Raw genomic sequence first — 15,555 nt, 5'->3', positions numbered from 1 at the left:
ATTTGTCAGTTTGAAAAAACAAGTTTAAATCAGTGAATTAAGTTTAATCGTGTTGCCAGATAAGAGGTTTTAATTAAAACCATTTTTGTTAAATAATGTGAAGCTTATATTGAATGCTTTATCACAATTCTCATTTAATATTCTTGACATTTAAACAAAAACAAATAGAACTTCATTAAGCATGCAGGTTCTCTTCACAGTAGTGGTGCTTCAGTCTTTCGTGATCCTGGTTTTGGTGTAGACGCTGAACTGGTCTTTCCGCGGTGACTATCATCACCTGTTTGCCTTTCTCGGTTTCAGTTTAAAGCTTTGTTTAGTGCATTCAAAATTACATCTTTGTTGTTTTGGATGTTGTAGGAAGTCAGGTTGATGAGCCTCTGGAAGTCCTCTGGCGTGTAAGTCAATTTGTGGGTGAGATACGGGGAGGTGCTACTGTTAAACTCAACATCAACCACTCCCTCCTTCAGCTCCTTCTCACCCTCCCTCTTCACTCCTAAACCACAAACACAATTTTACATGAGCATTTTTACAAATGTGCATTCTTGGTTATTTGAGCTAATATAAACAATAGCAAAAAAAAAAAAAAAAAAAAAAAATATTCTGCAATTAAACCATTAAAAGTGAATGCTTTAAATGTAGCAAAAGTATTGATAAATATTGAAGTCAAGTATGCTTTTAAAATTAAAAACTTTTAAACAGTGAATCGTATTCTCTCAATATTACTACTTTACTGTTTAAAAGGGGATTTTTAATGCTCACCAAGGCTGCCATTTTTTAATCAAAATACAGTAGTATATGGCCCATTTTTATGGATAAATGTATATTTAGTCAAAAATATTGATCTAGATCTATATAAAACACAATATACATTTTATATTTATGTGTACTTACACAATATAACATTAACATTTTAACCATCCTTGAATATAAATACCTTAGAAGCACTGTAATTCCTATGGCAGATGGGATGTAAAGAGTGATGGTGGTGCTTACCGGGAGCTTTGAACTGCTTGAATGAGACGTTGACCAAGGGAAAGTGAAGCACTATGGGAGCTTCCGGATTGTCTTGATCCTCAAACACATAAACTTCCTTCAGCGGCTCTGACTCCACCTCTTTGAAATCGATCTTTGGAAATGGAATCTTCCGATCAGCACAGTATTCCTGAGATTGCTTTATGACCTATTGGACACAAACAGGCATCATTTTTAATTTAAGTTCCTGATATTTGCATTTCAAATCAAAACTTCTAGAACCTTCCAGGTCCTGACCTTAAACTGATCTTGTTCCCAAGAGTAATTTAGAGACAGAATAACGTCCACATGTCTGTGAGAGCGAACCAAAGGAGGAAATCCTGCATTTATGGCAAATCCAGCATCTACTAAGCTTAGCACAGGATCAGCTGGAGTCATGGTGTTAGGAAAGGCATCTGGGTGTGTGTCTGTAGACAGAGCATGAATATTATGGATGACCGCAAACATTCAGCAATTTAGGTATAGACGGCCCTGGTTAGATTTCATACAATGACAGACACCAAATTACATCTACACAAGAAATAACAGTAATATATAGTCCATCTGAAGAATAAACAAACAATTCACACTTGAAGTGATTAGTGGTATAAGTAGAGCTCTAGACCTTTCCATGTGATGAAGCCAGTGTTCTCACTGTAGCTGCTGTGCAGGTTGAAGTCTCTCAGGAAGTTGTAGATCCGGCTGACAATGGGGCGGCTGGTCATAAAGCCACATAGCATTTTAGCAAAGTCAGTCACGGGGCTGATCAGGTGTGTACCAAGTGCTGTTGGTTTACTGTCAGTCTCTTTACAGAAGACAAGACAGTTGCATCAGGTCACTGTATAATATTGAAACACATGTAACTACCATTCAGAAGTTTGGGGTCGGTAAGTTTTTTAAAAATTTTATTTATTAAATAAGTCTGATGATAAATGTAATGCATTTATCCAATCAAAACTACAACTTAAAATAAAAAAAGTAATATTGTGATTGTTATAATTGAATCTTTAATATTGTACAGTATTTGTCACCTTTATTTATATAGCGCTTTTAACAATACAGATTGTGTCAAAGCACTTAACAGTATCAAATTAGAGGATAGAGTGTCAGTAATGTATAAGATTAAACACTCAATTTTCAGTTAAAGGCATTTCATTGAATTCAGAGATGTCATTGTCTAGCTCAGTTTAGTTTAAATATTATCGGTGCAATCAAATCCGCGATAATCACTAGAAATTAAGTGTCCCCAACTGAGCAAGCCAGAGGCGACAGACAAATGTTTTTAAATCAGGCTAAGCTGAATTTTCAGCAGCCATTATTCCAGTGTCACATGATCCTTCAGAAATCATTCCAATATTCAGATTTTTTGCTTCTTATTCTCGTTAAACCGTTAAGTTAGGGGTTAAAATGCATCAAACTCACCTGTGTTACTCACTCTTTCTCCAGCCCAAGGCATCCAAGAAGGATTGACTCCTGTGGCAAGACTCCAGATATCCGTCAGATTTACAGAGAAAACGCTGCTCCACATTCCTTTATAACCACGCACAGAGTTGGGACTTATTAATTGTAACGGATTACGGTTTACATCATTTGCTTACAGCACAGGATCATGTTCAAAGAGAGAGAGAGATGTAGACATCCTCTACTGGTCAGAACACATTTTTTTTTAGATGCTGGGTGCACCATGCCACTTTTTCCTTGTCTTCTTTACGGTCTTAAATTTTTATTTTGTTTCATGTCTTCATTATATGCATAAACGCACATACACTCAAACTCACCTACAAGAAAGGACAATCCAGTTTCAGGGAGTTTCTTGACCATGTGACCGAGGTAATATTCACTCCCGAAGTTCTGTGCAGGTACAAAAGCACCGTATTTGGGAAATCCAACCTCATATGGAGTGAATTCACACCATTCTAGATAGGAAACAGAATTATTAATCTGTCATCAAGCTACAAGCTAGTCGTTTATTACCTACTCCTTAAGCATACAGTGAACCTATTCTAAAGGTGTTCCGTTACTCTTTGGATAATTATTTGCATGCGTTTATATCTTCAGAAACAGTTGCTGAATAGTCTCTTATAGCTATTGATACTGTACATCACGTCACAGGAAGCTGATAGCAAAATTTGCCCAACAGTCATTGCACATCACTCCAGCACTTATATTTACTAATATAAAAAAGGTAGTAAAAAGGATTTGTACTTGACTGGTCACAATTATAAATTGAGCAAGCTGCAACAGCTATAATGCAACATTCATAATTATACTTCTAATCTAAGCAAATTAGATTTTTCATACTAAACAGCACAAGACATGGACTCAAATTTAATGCTTAAAAAAAAAAAAAAACCCCACCACACACACGTAGAGCAGGCAGTATCTACATCCTAAAACGATGTTCTTTACAGAAAGCACGCTTCAGCACAATTGTGTTGGTTTGACAGTTACTGTAGTATTAAGAACTTAACACCCATGGATTGTTTATAAAGTTGTATATATGCGTCTTAGTCTGAAACTAGAAGGCACTACATTTTTATTAGTACATACCTGCATCTACTATACTTTCCGTTTTGCCATACTTTAGGTTAACAGCTGTGAATATTGGGAGAGGGTTCTGGCCTTCAGACACTGTACTCTGCATTCCAGATAGTGTACCCATGGGTTTCTATGAAAGGAAAATTATATTGTGTACCAAATTTTAACAGTCAAAAGTGACAAACAAATTTTTTTTTTTTTTTACCTTCCCTTGGAAAAGATACTCTAGAGCCAGACCCCACATGTCGATGAGAGACACAAGGTGTCCCTCTTTCTCTCGCTCTTCCATCCTCTGTTTGTATTCCTTTAGCTGCTCTGAAGAAAACAGACTGGGCTCCTTTTTAGAGAGCTCTCTCTTTATAGACTGCATAGACTCATCAATGCCACCCTTTGACCAGTTAGGGTCTCCATAAAGAGAGCCTAGGGCCCTGAAATGAGGATTTAAAAAAAAAAAAAAAAAACACGTGGTTTTTAATCAGTCTGTCTAAACAGTCATGTTTAAAACTACAATAAGACTCCTCATTCTCACCAAGTGGCACCTGAAACCCCTGTGATGTAGCTGACTGCATCAAGAAGCTGGATCTTCTGCAGACCCTGAAGGCTACCGTATGTGCTTGTTAACGCTCTGCTCCCACCACCAGAACAAACCACAGCCAGCACTGGGACCTGAGGAGTCACAAACAATAGAATCAAAATTTGACTTTGCAAAAAACTGAGGGATGTTTTCCTACTGTACAATATGCAGAGTATCTGGGTGATTTGTGTCTGAAGTACCTTGCTGGGCTCAGGTGCAGAGCTGAGTTTCAGAGCTTTCTGTAGAGCCTGTGACACGACTTTTTTTCTCTTCACCAGAAAGTTATTTTCTTCCACTGGGATATCAAAATCCAGACGCACGTCCAGCTCGTCACCAGAGCTTCAGAACACACAAAAACATTTATTCTGAGGTTAGGATGGATTTGAAATGAAAGCTGATAAATAGCACTGCAACTTACAATATTTCATTTAATACATTCAAATGATAATTTATTAAACTGAGAATAGAAGCGAATTAATTCACGATTTGTTACCGATCATCCGTTTTCAGGTGCAGATCAACTTTATTCTTTGGAAAAAAGAAAAAAAAAAAAGAAAAAGGGGAGAAATGTATATTACTCATTTACTTTTATTATGCGTTACTATATCATCATCAATAAACCATTTTTGGAGCATCACATTCAGATTTAATTAATGAATCAATAACTAACCTCTCCTAGAGGCAAAGAGACCGTAAACTGCTGTTTGGCTGGTAATGGTTTTAAAAGGATAGAAGTTAGTCCAGTGTCCACAGGGTCTGAAATGGCAGCATCCACTACTACTGTCCCAACCTGGAGAAAAGTATGTTTGAGCAAACATTTAGAGCCCAACTTTGTGCGTGTCATGTGCTTTATAAGTCTACAAGCCATTATGTGAGGTACCGTATACATACTGTTCCACAAGTAATAAAATGTGGTAGTTTTTAAGAGCAATTTTCAATAAACATGGTGTGCCAGGATTCAGGAACGCCTGTTGGCATGGATGACCTACATTTTCTGAGCCAACAACGGTCTCGGAGGTCAGATCAAGTTCAGTTTCCAGGTCTCGGTTGATGTAGTAATGTAACGTTTTCAGGAAGCTGGAGCTTCCCTCAGAGTTTGAAATAGTGAAATCCTCTTTGTATGCCCCTTTCAGTTTTAACACCATGTTTTGCATGGCTGGAACACAGAATAAGCAAAAACACGTAAATCTAGGATTTTGGTTTTCAAAATTACTTCACAGAACAGACCAATTTAACGTTTTATTCTTTTACAGTTATTTCTGAATACCAATGAATTTCCAGTAGCCGACTAATACATAAACATTTGCATGGGAAATGTGGATGAAAGTGTCTTTATTTACCTTTGGATTTCTTTAGAAGCTCGTCTACCTCTACATCCACCTCATAAAGAGGACCTGCCTATTTTAAAGAGAGCATAAAGATTGTTTTTCAGAGTGGTAAGACTGCATGTAGCCTACATTAAAACCCCTTTTTAGGAAGACACCTTATACTGTACATCAGAGAACCGTTTTAAATCTAACTGCAACCCATGATTCAGATAAGATAGATGTAGTAAAGGTTCGTACCACCAAAACTCCATTAGAGACACATGGCGTTGGTGTCTCAGAGCTGCAGAACATCGTTAAACAAAACAGACACTTTCAGATTTATGTGTAGGGACATGCACATTCAACTGTACAACCAATACTTGCTTGTACCCATTTTTTGCAAATGCTCACTAGAACTGCTGAAGGCATACTCACTCACCGCTTTGTGATCTCAAACTCAACCCACAGTTCATCCTTGCTCTGAAAAAGAAAGTACTAGTGTCACAAAAAAAGAAAACACAAGTGCTGTCAGCTAAGTGTTTATTGTGTGTTGTAATGCCCATTTAGATAGGAGATATCCATATAGCACTGACCTTATCACTAATAATAAAGCATTTGGTCTCCTTTTTCCCAGGTGTGAGGTTACTGATATCAAATAGGATGGTTGCACATTGGTCATCTTGCTTTAATGAATCCTCATCATAGATCAAGAGCTCTAGAATGTTCTGTGTATGGAGAGAATAAATGAGTTCATGTGACCTCTTACCAGAGTGATAAATAGCAGAGGTTAGAAATAGGATATAATAAGACATTCTAATAGCAGACAAATTTCAGTGGTTTACCTTGATGTTGCTGTGCACCCTGAAAGTGAAAGTTTCATTCCATTCAGGTTTCTCGCTATTTGATATAGTCTTGGTGCGATTTGTACGGGCCGATGCAGTAGGCAAGTTCAGGATGACATAGCAGTCAGACGCAGACACTAAAGAGAAATTGAGGTGGGGTTGGCTGACAGAATTAAAGCACTGATCTATTTGTATGAATGTATACTCATGAATAGAGGTTACTGTTGCATTAGTTGTCAAATTGTAGAAACACCTTTAAAAAAAAAAACTGTTACATAAGGTAAAGGATTATACTCATCTATACTGATTTAGAAAAAAAAATATTGCATTACAGGCCTGTGTAAACAGAGCAAGTTCAAGCATCAACACGATCATCAAAACTGCTACCAGGTTTAAACACTTCTGCTAAAAAGAAAATTAAGATGTGTAAATGAATATATTTGGCTGCTGTTAAGAGGACAGATTGTCTCACAGTAGTCATAGGACCGGTGGATCTTCGCATGTAAAACTTTGACCGACAAGGTCCAGTATGGCTTGACTTCTCGCTGTTGAAAGCAAACAACCAGACACAGAAAATGAAGTTGTTGAGAAATAGTGAAAAACAATGTAATTTGATTACAAATGTGTATGTACAAGTCATGATCTATGATCACAAGATATACATCTCAATTACAGTCATTTAAAAAAATCCAAAGCGACATACTAGCTAACCTTGAGCATTGTTGAATGTTTGCGCTGAGATCTGGATCCAGCTGCCTGTGAAACTCAAATGAGAATGCATGTTACAACCTCATTAAAAGACTCGAGAGAAGAAAAAAGTAAAAAAAAAATATATAAAGATTATGTAACTGTTCAAGACTATTATACACTCACTGTATAACTGCGACAAACTTACCAAGTAAGAATTAACAAAACGGACAACAACTAACAAGAAAGGCTGGCGTCTTTCTTTTTTTCCTCCTCGTTGGCGTCTTTTAACTCCTCTCAGATTAGTCAATGACTCCCAACAAGGAACAGGTGCGTCCACCCAAGAAAGAGCGCGAGCGCGCGCACGCACACGGAATGCTTTAACAGTGAACTGATATAAATCTTGTAAGTAACAGCAGAGCATACATTTACCATGATGGGGAATTCAACATAAAATTCTTCTTTAATGACAGCATTTTGCTTCTACAAAAACATTATAAAGCTGTTTCATTTCACCCAGTTTAATTTCTGAGGTGTGTATGTATATATAAACTCATAATGTCTGTAATATAATACTTGTGTCATTTACTTACTGCTCGTTTTCAAACAGTCTTCGCTTTTTTCCATATCCTGTGGTAGTATTAGTATGCTTTATATCAAGTATCATAGGCACCTTTTATGGTTCATTTTGGAGCTTGCCTTAGTGCTCATTCACTTTCATTAAATTGAAAATATTGTGCAGGTTAACAAATTCAGTTTTCAAACACAAAAGAAACAGCTGACCAAAATCAATTCTTTTAATAAATCAGCATTTTCTGTTCATCAAGTGAATACCTCTTGCTGAACAGAGCTTCAGTTAGATGTCAAACAAACTACCTACATACTAAACCCTTAAGGCATAGATACATAGAAAAAATGCTAAAGTGACACGACAACATTCACCATATAAACTGCATCCATTTCACACCCAAACTGTATAAATAGTCAATAAATAAACATTACATAACCAATTGTTCAACTCATGTCATAACAGATTTTGGGTTGAAAGATGCCTTTCCATTTGATCACTTCAGTAGCAAATCAGGCACAAGAAATGGCAATTGCAAACATTGATAATGGCTCCTTATGCTGATACACCACGAACTGTGCTTGAAAACAATTACTGTGCATCTACTGCATGGCATCAGATTAGTTTTACCATCCATACAGGGCATGAATATTGGTATTTTTGTAAATGTATGTTGAACAACAATGATAACTAATGTACAGGGATGTACAGATGGAAATATTGAGTTAAACAGTAAAGAACAGATCAATGAAGCTCATGCAACAAAGAACAAAATGATTAAACAACAAAACAGGACTCTTCAACATAAGCAGCAATCTGCACTATTTTCTATCATGTGGACAATATAAATATTGGGGGCCTCATTTATAAAGTGTGTACGCACAGATTTGATCTTAGAGTGTGTGTGCGCTTAAATCCATGCCAACGCTCATATTTGTAAAAACTGGCTTTGACGTGGAAAACTGCTTAGCGCCACGTCAGGGTCTGAGCAGACGTACACACTTTTTCTTTTTCAAGTACTGCAGGTTTTTGAAAGAGTAAGCTGTTCTTGCAGCTAGCTGTTAATGACATTAATTAGGAGTCGTTTAAAAGGCAGAGAGCTGAAACCATTCAGTTGCGCGCAAGTTCAAGATCACTTACGATTCATAGATTTCACATCTGAAAGAGAGGCATATGTTCATTTTCTGTGCGTACATTCATTCTATAAATCACATGTACGCATATTTGAGAGATGATCATAAAATCTAATTTAGGATGGTTTCTGCACAACATTTTATAAATGAGGCCCTGGATCTCTGTATAATTACAATTGGTTTTATGTTATTGACTGTTGCCAATTTATTTGATATGGTGATATATATGGCTGAACTGCAGCAGAATCCCACAGGATTCTTCACTCTTCCTGAATAACGTTCTGCAACAAACAGCAATTTCTCCTTTAATGTTTACAGCTCTTCCTTGACTCCATTCAGAACAAGAGGTTTGGATCCCTCGCGCTTCAGGAAGTTGATGAAATCCTTCACTTCACGGGCTCCCTGAAAGAAAACAACCAAAATACAAAGAATGAATATTTACAATGACAAATATACAGTATGGACATGGTAGTTGATAAAAGTGATGAGAAACACGGTCACACTGGAAATAAACAATTACCTCATATCGTTTTGGCTCATCTTTACGGCCAGCAGCAGCAAAGTATATTGTAGGAAATCTGCAAAAGAATAACATGACATTAACAATGGCTAGCTGAAATCACTACAAAGTATTTGATGAGTGAGAGAATACATACCCTTGCACGTCATAGCCCTGTGGGATATCATTGGCAGTTGCATCCATCTTGGCGATTACAATATTGGGGTCACTGTATAGCTGAGAACATAAAAAACAGAAACACAGGATGAGAAGTGATTCAGACAGAGATGAAGACACACCGATGTCATGTAAAGCTCACCCGTTCTCCAAGCTCTGTATATTTGGGCTCCAGTTTTTTACAATGGCCACACCACGGAGCATAAAACTCAATAAGCACGTCTTTCTCTGGGTCATTGACGATCTCTTCAAACGTATCTGCCACAACCACCTGACCACAGACAGCGACTTGTGTTAACACTTGATATGAGATTGTTAATGAAGACCAAATGAAACAATCAAGCTCATTTAAACACATGCATCTCACTAACCTTGACGGCTCCACTGTTTTTGGCAGGCACAGGCTCTGATTTGATATAACGCTTCAGTCGACCAGCAAAATAGTCTTCCAGAAAATTCTCTAAAGACTTGCCATCTCGTCTGAGGAGGGACCAAATTAACAGTTAAAATCACATCATTAAAGCTTCTAATGTGTTGATGTACATCATGGGACATAGCTAAATGAAGAATATTATTGTATTCAAACTATTTTATGATACCAGTCTTATTAATGTGTGTTGAACACTACTGTTCAAAAGTTTGGGGTCAGTATGATTTTTACAAGGTTTTGAAGAAAGTTTCTTATAGTTAGCAAGCCTGAATTTATTTGATCAAATATACAGAGAAAACAGTAATATTGTGAAATATGACTGAAATCTATAGTAACGTTTTCCATTTTTATGTATTTTAAAATGCAATTTTTTCCTGTGATGTAAAGCTGAATTTTCAGCATCATTACTCCAGTCTTCAGTGTCACGTGATCCTTCAGAAATCATTCTGATATTCTGATTTGCTGCTTTAAAAGCATTTCTTACTCATCTTATTAATCACAGTTGTACTGCTTCATATTTTTGAGGAAACCGTGATAAATTTTTTCAGGATTCTTTGATGAATAGAAAGCTCAAAACAACATTTAGTTTAAATTTGTAGCATTATAAATGTCAGTTTTAAATCAAATATTACTGAATAAAAGTATTAATTTGAAAGAATCTTACTGAACCCAAACATTTGAACAGTATTGTAATAAGTTTTGAGATTAAATATGTTTATTGCTGATTTGTTTATCCTATGTGAACACATTAAAACTTTCATTTTTAAACAAAGAACATTTGAGAAAAAGCATCAGATTAACTGAAGTTCATTTCATTTTAATGTACTCAGTGCAATAATTATAATAGTATATAAGAAATATATAATCTTCGATAGCAGTTTGCAGAAAAAAAAAACTGATGTCGCATCAGGGATCAAATGACATCACACTGTTCTCGGCTGAAAATGAAATATGCTGTTTTGGGTGTTGTGGCTTGTAATGGCATGTCCTAATTAGTCAACTAATATAATTCATTTAAATATCAAATCATGTTTAATCTCTTCCTTAAAATTCTGAAGATAGGATCCATGAAGTGTTTGTACTCACGTGAACTCCTCTCTCATGGTATATTTGTTTCCTGTTCGTGTCCTGATGGTGACAAACGGCAGCTCAGTTGAGTCCGATGCACCCAGACCGAACTCATCCTCCAGCTCCTCCAGAAAGTCATTACGGTTCGCCACAGAAAACAACAGGCCCTGAGAACTGAACTTAGACGCCACCTTCAGCACTCTAAACGAGGAAAGACAGGTATGTACTTTATGACTTCATAATAAACATATTCACTCATTCATTTTAAATGACTCACCTGTTTCTCCAGTAGTTGGAGCCTTTAGGATTGCGAAGATAATCCAAGTCATAGTAGGCGGTCAATAAATCCCTCTTCCTCAACGAATCCTTATTCTCTTTGGTCAGGTGAGGACAGAGTCCAAAACTACAGAGCAAAAACAATGATCTCAGCATGTGCTGTGCTGTGTGTGTGTGTGTGTGTTGTGTCAGTGTCGGCTTACATGTTGTCTCTGATGAAGCGGCGCAGGCCTGTGATGGACAGGGGTCCTGTGTGGTGAACCACACTCTCCTCAAACTTACTGCTCAGTCTGGGGGGGCGGAACAGAAGCACAGACCTGCAGGCAAAGGGTTTACAGATTTTAATATTTATTTTAATATTAGGATTTCATCCTGAACACCCAACTACAGTCAATATTAGTGGTTTTGCTTTAGGATTTAGACTTTAATCTGGACACTGAGTGGCCACCAAACAAAGTACCAAAGTTGTTTATGGTACCAAAGTGAACAAAAATGTCCTTAACATCAAATATCAACATTACCATAAATGAACAAATCCAGCAATATGCAAATTAATGATTAATTTGGATAAGAAAATATAATTTCTAAATATCTTCTAAATGTACATGTTGGTTGATAAGAATTTGTAAGTTTTTGAAAGAAGTCTCTTATGCCCATCAAGGCTGCATTTATTTGATAAACAAAAAAAAAACAGTAATATTGTGAAATATTTTTACAATTTAAGGTAACTGTTTTCTATTTAAATTAGTCAAACGATTAATTGCGATTAATCACATCCAAAATAAAAGTTTTAGTTTACATAATATGTGTGTGTACTGTGTATATTTATTATGTATTTATAAATACAATCACATACAGTATATATATTGAAAATATTTACATGTATATACAGTATCTCACAGAAGTGAGTACACCCCTCACATTTTTGTAAATATTTTATATCTTTTCATGTGACAACACTGAAGAAATGACACTTTGCTACAATGTAAAGTAGTGAGTGTACAGCTTGTATAACAGTGTAAATTTGCTGTCCCCTCAAAATAACTCAACACACAGCCATTAATGTCTAAACCACTGGCTACAAAAGTGAGTACACCCCTAAGTGACAATGTCCAAATTGGGCCCAATTAGCCATTTTCTCTCCCTGGTGTCATGTGACTCGTTAGTGTTACAAGGTCTCAGGTGTGAATGGGGAGCAGGTGTGTTAAATTTGGTGTTATCGCTCTCACTCTCTCATACTGGTCACTGGAAGTTCAACATGGCACCTCATGACAAAGAACTCTCTGAGGATCTGAAAAAAAGAATTGTTGCTCTACATAAAGATGGCATAGGCTATAAGAAGATTGCCAAGACCCTGAAACTGAGCTGCAGCACGGTGGCCAAGACCATACAGCAGTTTAACAGGACAGGTTCCACTCAGAACAGGCCTCGCCATGATTGACCAAAGAAGTTGAGTGCAACTTAATGTCTAATTTAGTGAGCTTCTCCCAAACGACAGAGATGAATCTGACATCAACAGCAAAAGATATGTGAAGTGTTTTCATGTTTAATATGGATAAGCCTATTTATTTTGCTATCCTAACTAAGACCCACCAGCTTAGACCCACTTACTCATTTTTGACATCATATTTCTTTCCGAGCTCTAGGTCTGTGGTGTGAGCAAAGCGGAAACTCTCCCTCATTAAACTGGCTCCTTTAAGAAACTCAGAGAGTTGAGAACTGTCAGTCCCTGAGAAAAATCCTGAGATGGACAGATGAAAGAAAAATAATGCAAGACATTACTAATAAAATACATATTTTCCATCTATCCATCCAAATTTACTGCATTCATGCATTAAAAATTATATCAATCGAAATCTTGAAATTACATTTGCATTAAATGTTTTCAATCTAGAGAAGAAATAATAAACACATTTTAGAGCCAATAAAAAGCACTTACCAACTATGCTGGCATCAAAGTTGTTGATAAAGTTCTCCAGATCATGCCCACTATGCAGAGGCACAGAATCAGGTCCGGCCTGTTTCTTCATATAGTTCACGATTCCCTCTGTTTGGAAATGATACACCCACAATGACATAACCACCAGATTTGCTACTGTATTTATGCCACACATCATTAAACATACCAGCTGAGCGTGGCCCATCATATGAAGATGATTCCAGTCCGTTCCGAAATATTTTGAGTGTTGGGTATCCAGTGACCCCATAGCGCTTGCAGGTCTCTGTACTAGCAGTGCAGTCCACCTGAACAAAGACCGTCATAAATCCTTAAACCTCTGAAGAACACACAATGCTCACATCAATTTCTATGCTTCACATTCAATTCATTACTACATCACATGAGGCTCCTTAATATTGACCACTAAGATCAGTTTCCACTAAAGGAATATTGCAGGTTCAAAACTATCAACATAATCTGGTTTTAGATGTGCTGAAGATTACCACATGAAATTATTCTGACTCAGTTTGTAAAAGCTACAATTGCATTTTTAGTAAAGCACTTACTATGGAAGTCTATACAGAGATAGAACACTAAAACAAACCATAAGAATACCGTTATTTGAAATAAAACATTAAGTTAAATAAAATAAAATCACGCATACACACACACACACACACACAACATTAACATCAAGCTAAAGCCAAGGCAATGTTATGTTTCTCATTCTCATTTATCATTTCAGAACAAACTAAAATTAATACAAACTAAATATTTAAAAAACACAAAAATAATAAAAATGACAAAAACATGACAAAATGACTACAACTTTCAAATGAAAAAGAGAATGTTAAATAAAAATAAATATTCAAAATATGAATAAAACTATAATAGTATCTCTATACTAAAGTAACACTGATAGAGGGTTTAAAAGCAGGAATGTGAAGCTTGCATTTTTGTTAAAGTATTTCAATTTGTTCTTCACTACTTGAAGTGTTAATTGAGCTGTTGTCTTAAAAGGATGAACTTATGTGATTATCTTTTGCTTTTTATGTAATAGCCACTTTATGTGGTCATGATTCACAACAGATATTGAAAGATTCAAATAGCTTTGTCATAAATTTGTTCTAACCTTATTTGTGCAATCTCACAATATTTGTGACTATACTTAATATCTACAAAATTGTGAATATTTATATTTATCCTGGGGCAATATATTATTTATCCTAGTGCAATGCCTCGCCCCATTGCCTTCCATTGTAGGAGCATTACTGCAAGTAATTTTTGTTTTCACAAATTTGACAGTACTGTATGTAGTAATTGGCAGCATGTCACAGACACTGTCAATAAAGCTTAAATTGTATCGAACCCAGAATATTCCTAACATGCAATTATACCTTGGCTAAAGTTACTGTTCCCTTCAGGCGTGTAGCAGCGGTTTCAAACTCCGGAGCAAGTTTCTTACAGTGACCGCACCTGAGAAGAAAACAGCAGCAAAACTGTCAAAAACTCCTGGAAGGCTGGAATAAATGACGGCTATGTTGAATGACGCTTAAGTGTGATATAACAATGAATAACACGATGCTGTTACTTATTCCAAGGACCTTACAATGTTTTATCAAGATGAAGAAAGGTTGACATAAAAGCGAGTTTGATCAGCTGTATTGAGGTACCATGGACAGCGCGCGCCATCACATACAGCAGCACTGTACGTACTGCGAGTTGCAAATGCACGCAGACCTTCTCTTTATTATTATTTAACAACAAAATGTTCTTAACTGCATTTATTCATTTTTAAATGAATGATTATTCTCTTACCATGGGGCATAAAACTTCACCAGCAAGGTCTCGTGCTCGGGCGCGATGTAATCGAAGTCTGCGTCTTTGAGCTCGAGCACATCACTGCGTCCACGCGCTGCCGAGCTCCACACACAGACAGCTAACACACACAAAACCCCGCGCAACATAAAACTGTCCATCAAGCCAGGAAGATGGAATAATTTCCTATTTGCAGAAACCAACACTAAACTAAACAAACGTGCATAACCGGGCGGTTTCCACCGATATGTGTGTGCTCGTGTGAGGGGCGGGATGAAAACACAATGTGTCACTGAAGTGAGCGATGATTGGCTAGTAATTCTACAGCTGATGAGATGTAAAACGCTCATTGGTGGATTTCTCTGTCAATCAAAGTTCCTCCTGGGAGATTGGTTTGTTGCACTATTACAGTCAGAAAACAAAATAATATTCGACGTATTCTTGATAATAAACAATTAAATAATTTATTTGATATATTCCTTCAATTTTAATGATATGCGCAAACTTCATATAATTATTATGAAACCATATTAATAATAATTAAAACAATTCACTGTAATTTATGAAACTATTAATGCCTTTGTTGATTTAGGCAGAAAAATATTTTCACATCCCCTAGAAAAATGTAACACTAACTCCACAATTAATGTCTTACTGCTGTTTTAAGCTTGTGTATGCCTTCAAAATC

At 36.5% G+C, this 15,555-nt stretch overlaps 1 protein-coding gene across 2 annotated transcripts; it reads right to left on the bottom strand.

The window, feature by feature from the left end:
- Positions 1-40: 40 nt before the first annotated feature.
- LOC131525652 (cytosolic phospholipase A2 zeta-like) lies at positions 41-15,217 on the bottom strand. Of its 2 annotated transcripts, XM_058753524.1 has the most exons (21): positions 7,168-7,279; positions 6,984-7,028; positions 6,745-6,817; positions 6,273-6,409; positions 6,024-6,155; positions 5,870-5,910; positions 5,689-5,731; positions 5,464-5,521; positions 5,113-5,279; positions 4,794-4,913; positions 4,617-4,651; positions 4,324-4,462; positions 4,079-4,215; positions 3,755-3,977; positions 3,562-3,679; positions 2,790-2,927; positions 2,434-2,541; positions 1,637-1,816; positions 1,270-1,439; positions 994-1,180; positions 41-493 (listed from the first exon to the last, which is right to left on the bottom strand). In XM_058753524.1, exons 2-21 carry the CDS (start codon positions 6,990-6,992, stop codon positions 297-299), a joined length of 2,412 nt encoding a protein of 803 aa, XP_058609507.1. In that variant the 5' UTR covers positions 6,993-7,028; positions 7,168-7,279; the 3' UTR covers positions 41-296. The 2 variants fall into 2 exon arrangements, 1 of the variants encoding a protein (XP_058609507.1); XR_009267268.1 differs by lacking the exons at positions 41-493; positions 994-1,180; positions 1,270-1,439; ... (12 more) ...; positions 5,870-5,910; positions 6,024-6,155 and adding exons at positions 7,553-9,062; positions 9,181-9,238; positions 9,317-9,396; ... (8 more) ...; positions 14,447-14,525; positions 14,868-15,217 and having other exon boundaries at positions 6,397-6,409; positions 6,984-7,036; positions 7,168-7,350.
- Between the last annotated feature and the right edge of the window lie 338 nt (positions 15,218-15,555).

The sequence above is a fragment of the Onychostoma macrolepis genome, chromosome 19, assembly GCF_012432095.1.
Source record: "Onychostoma macrolepis isolate SWU-2019 chromosome 19, ASM1243209v1, whole genome shotgun sequence".
Taxonomy (NCBI): domain Eukaryota; kingdom Metazoa; phylum Chordata; class Actinopteri; order Cypriniformes; family Cyprinidae; genus Onychostoma; species Onychostoma macrolepis.
Note: the sequence above shows the minus strand (reverse complement) of the source record. Positions and strands in the feature narration are given on the sequence as shown.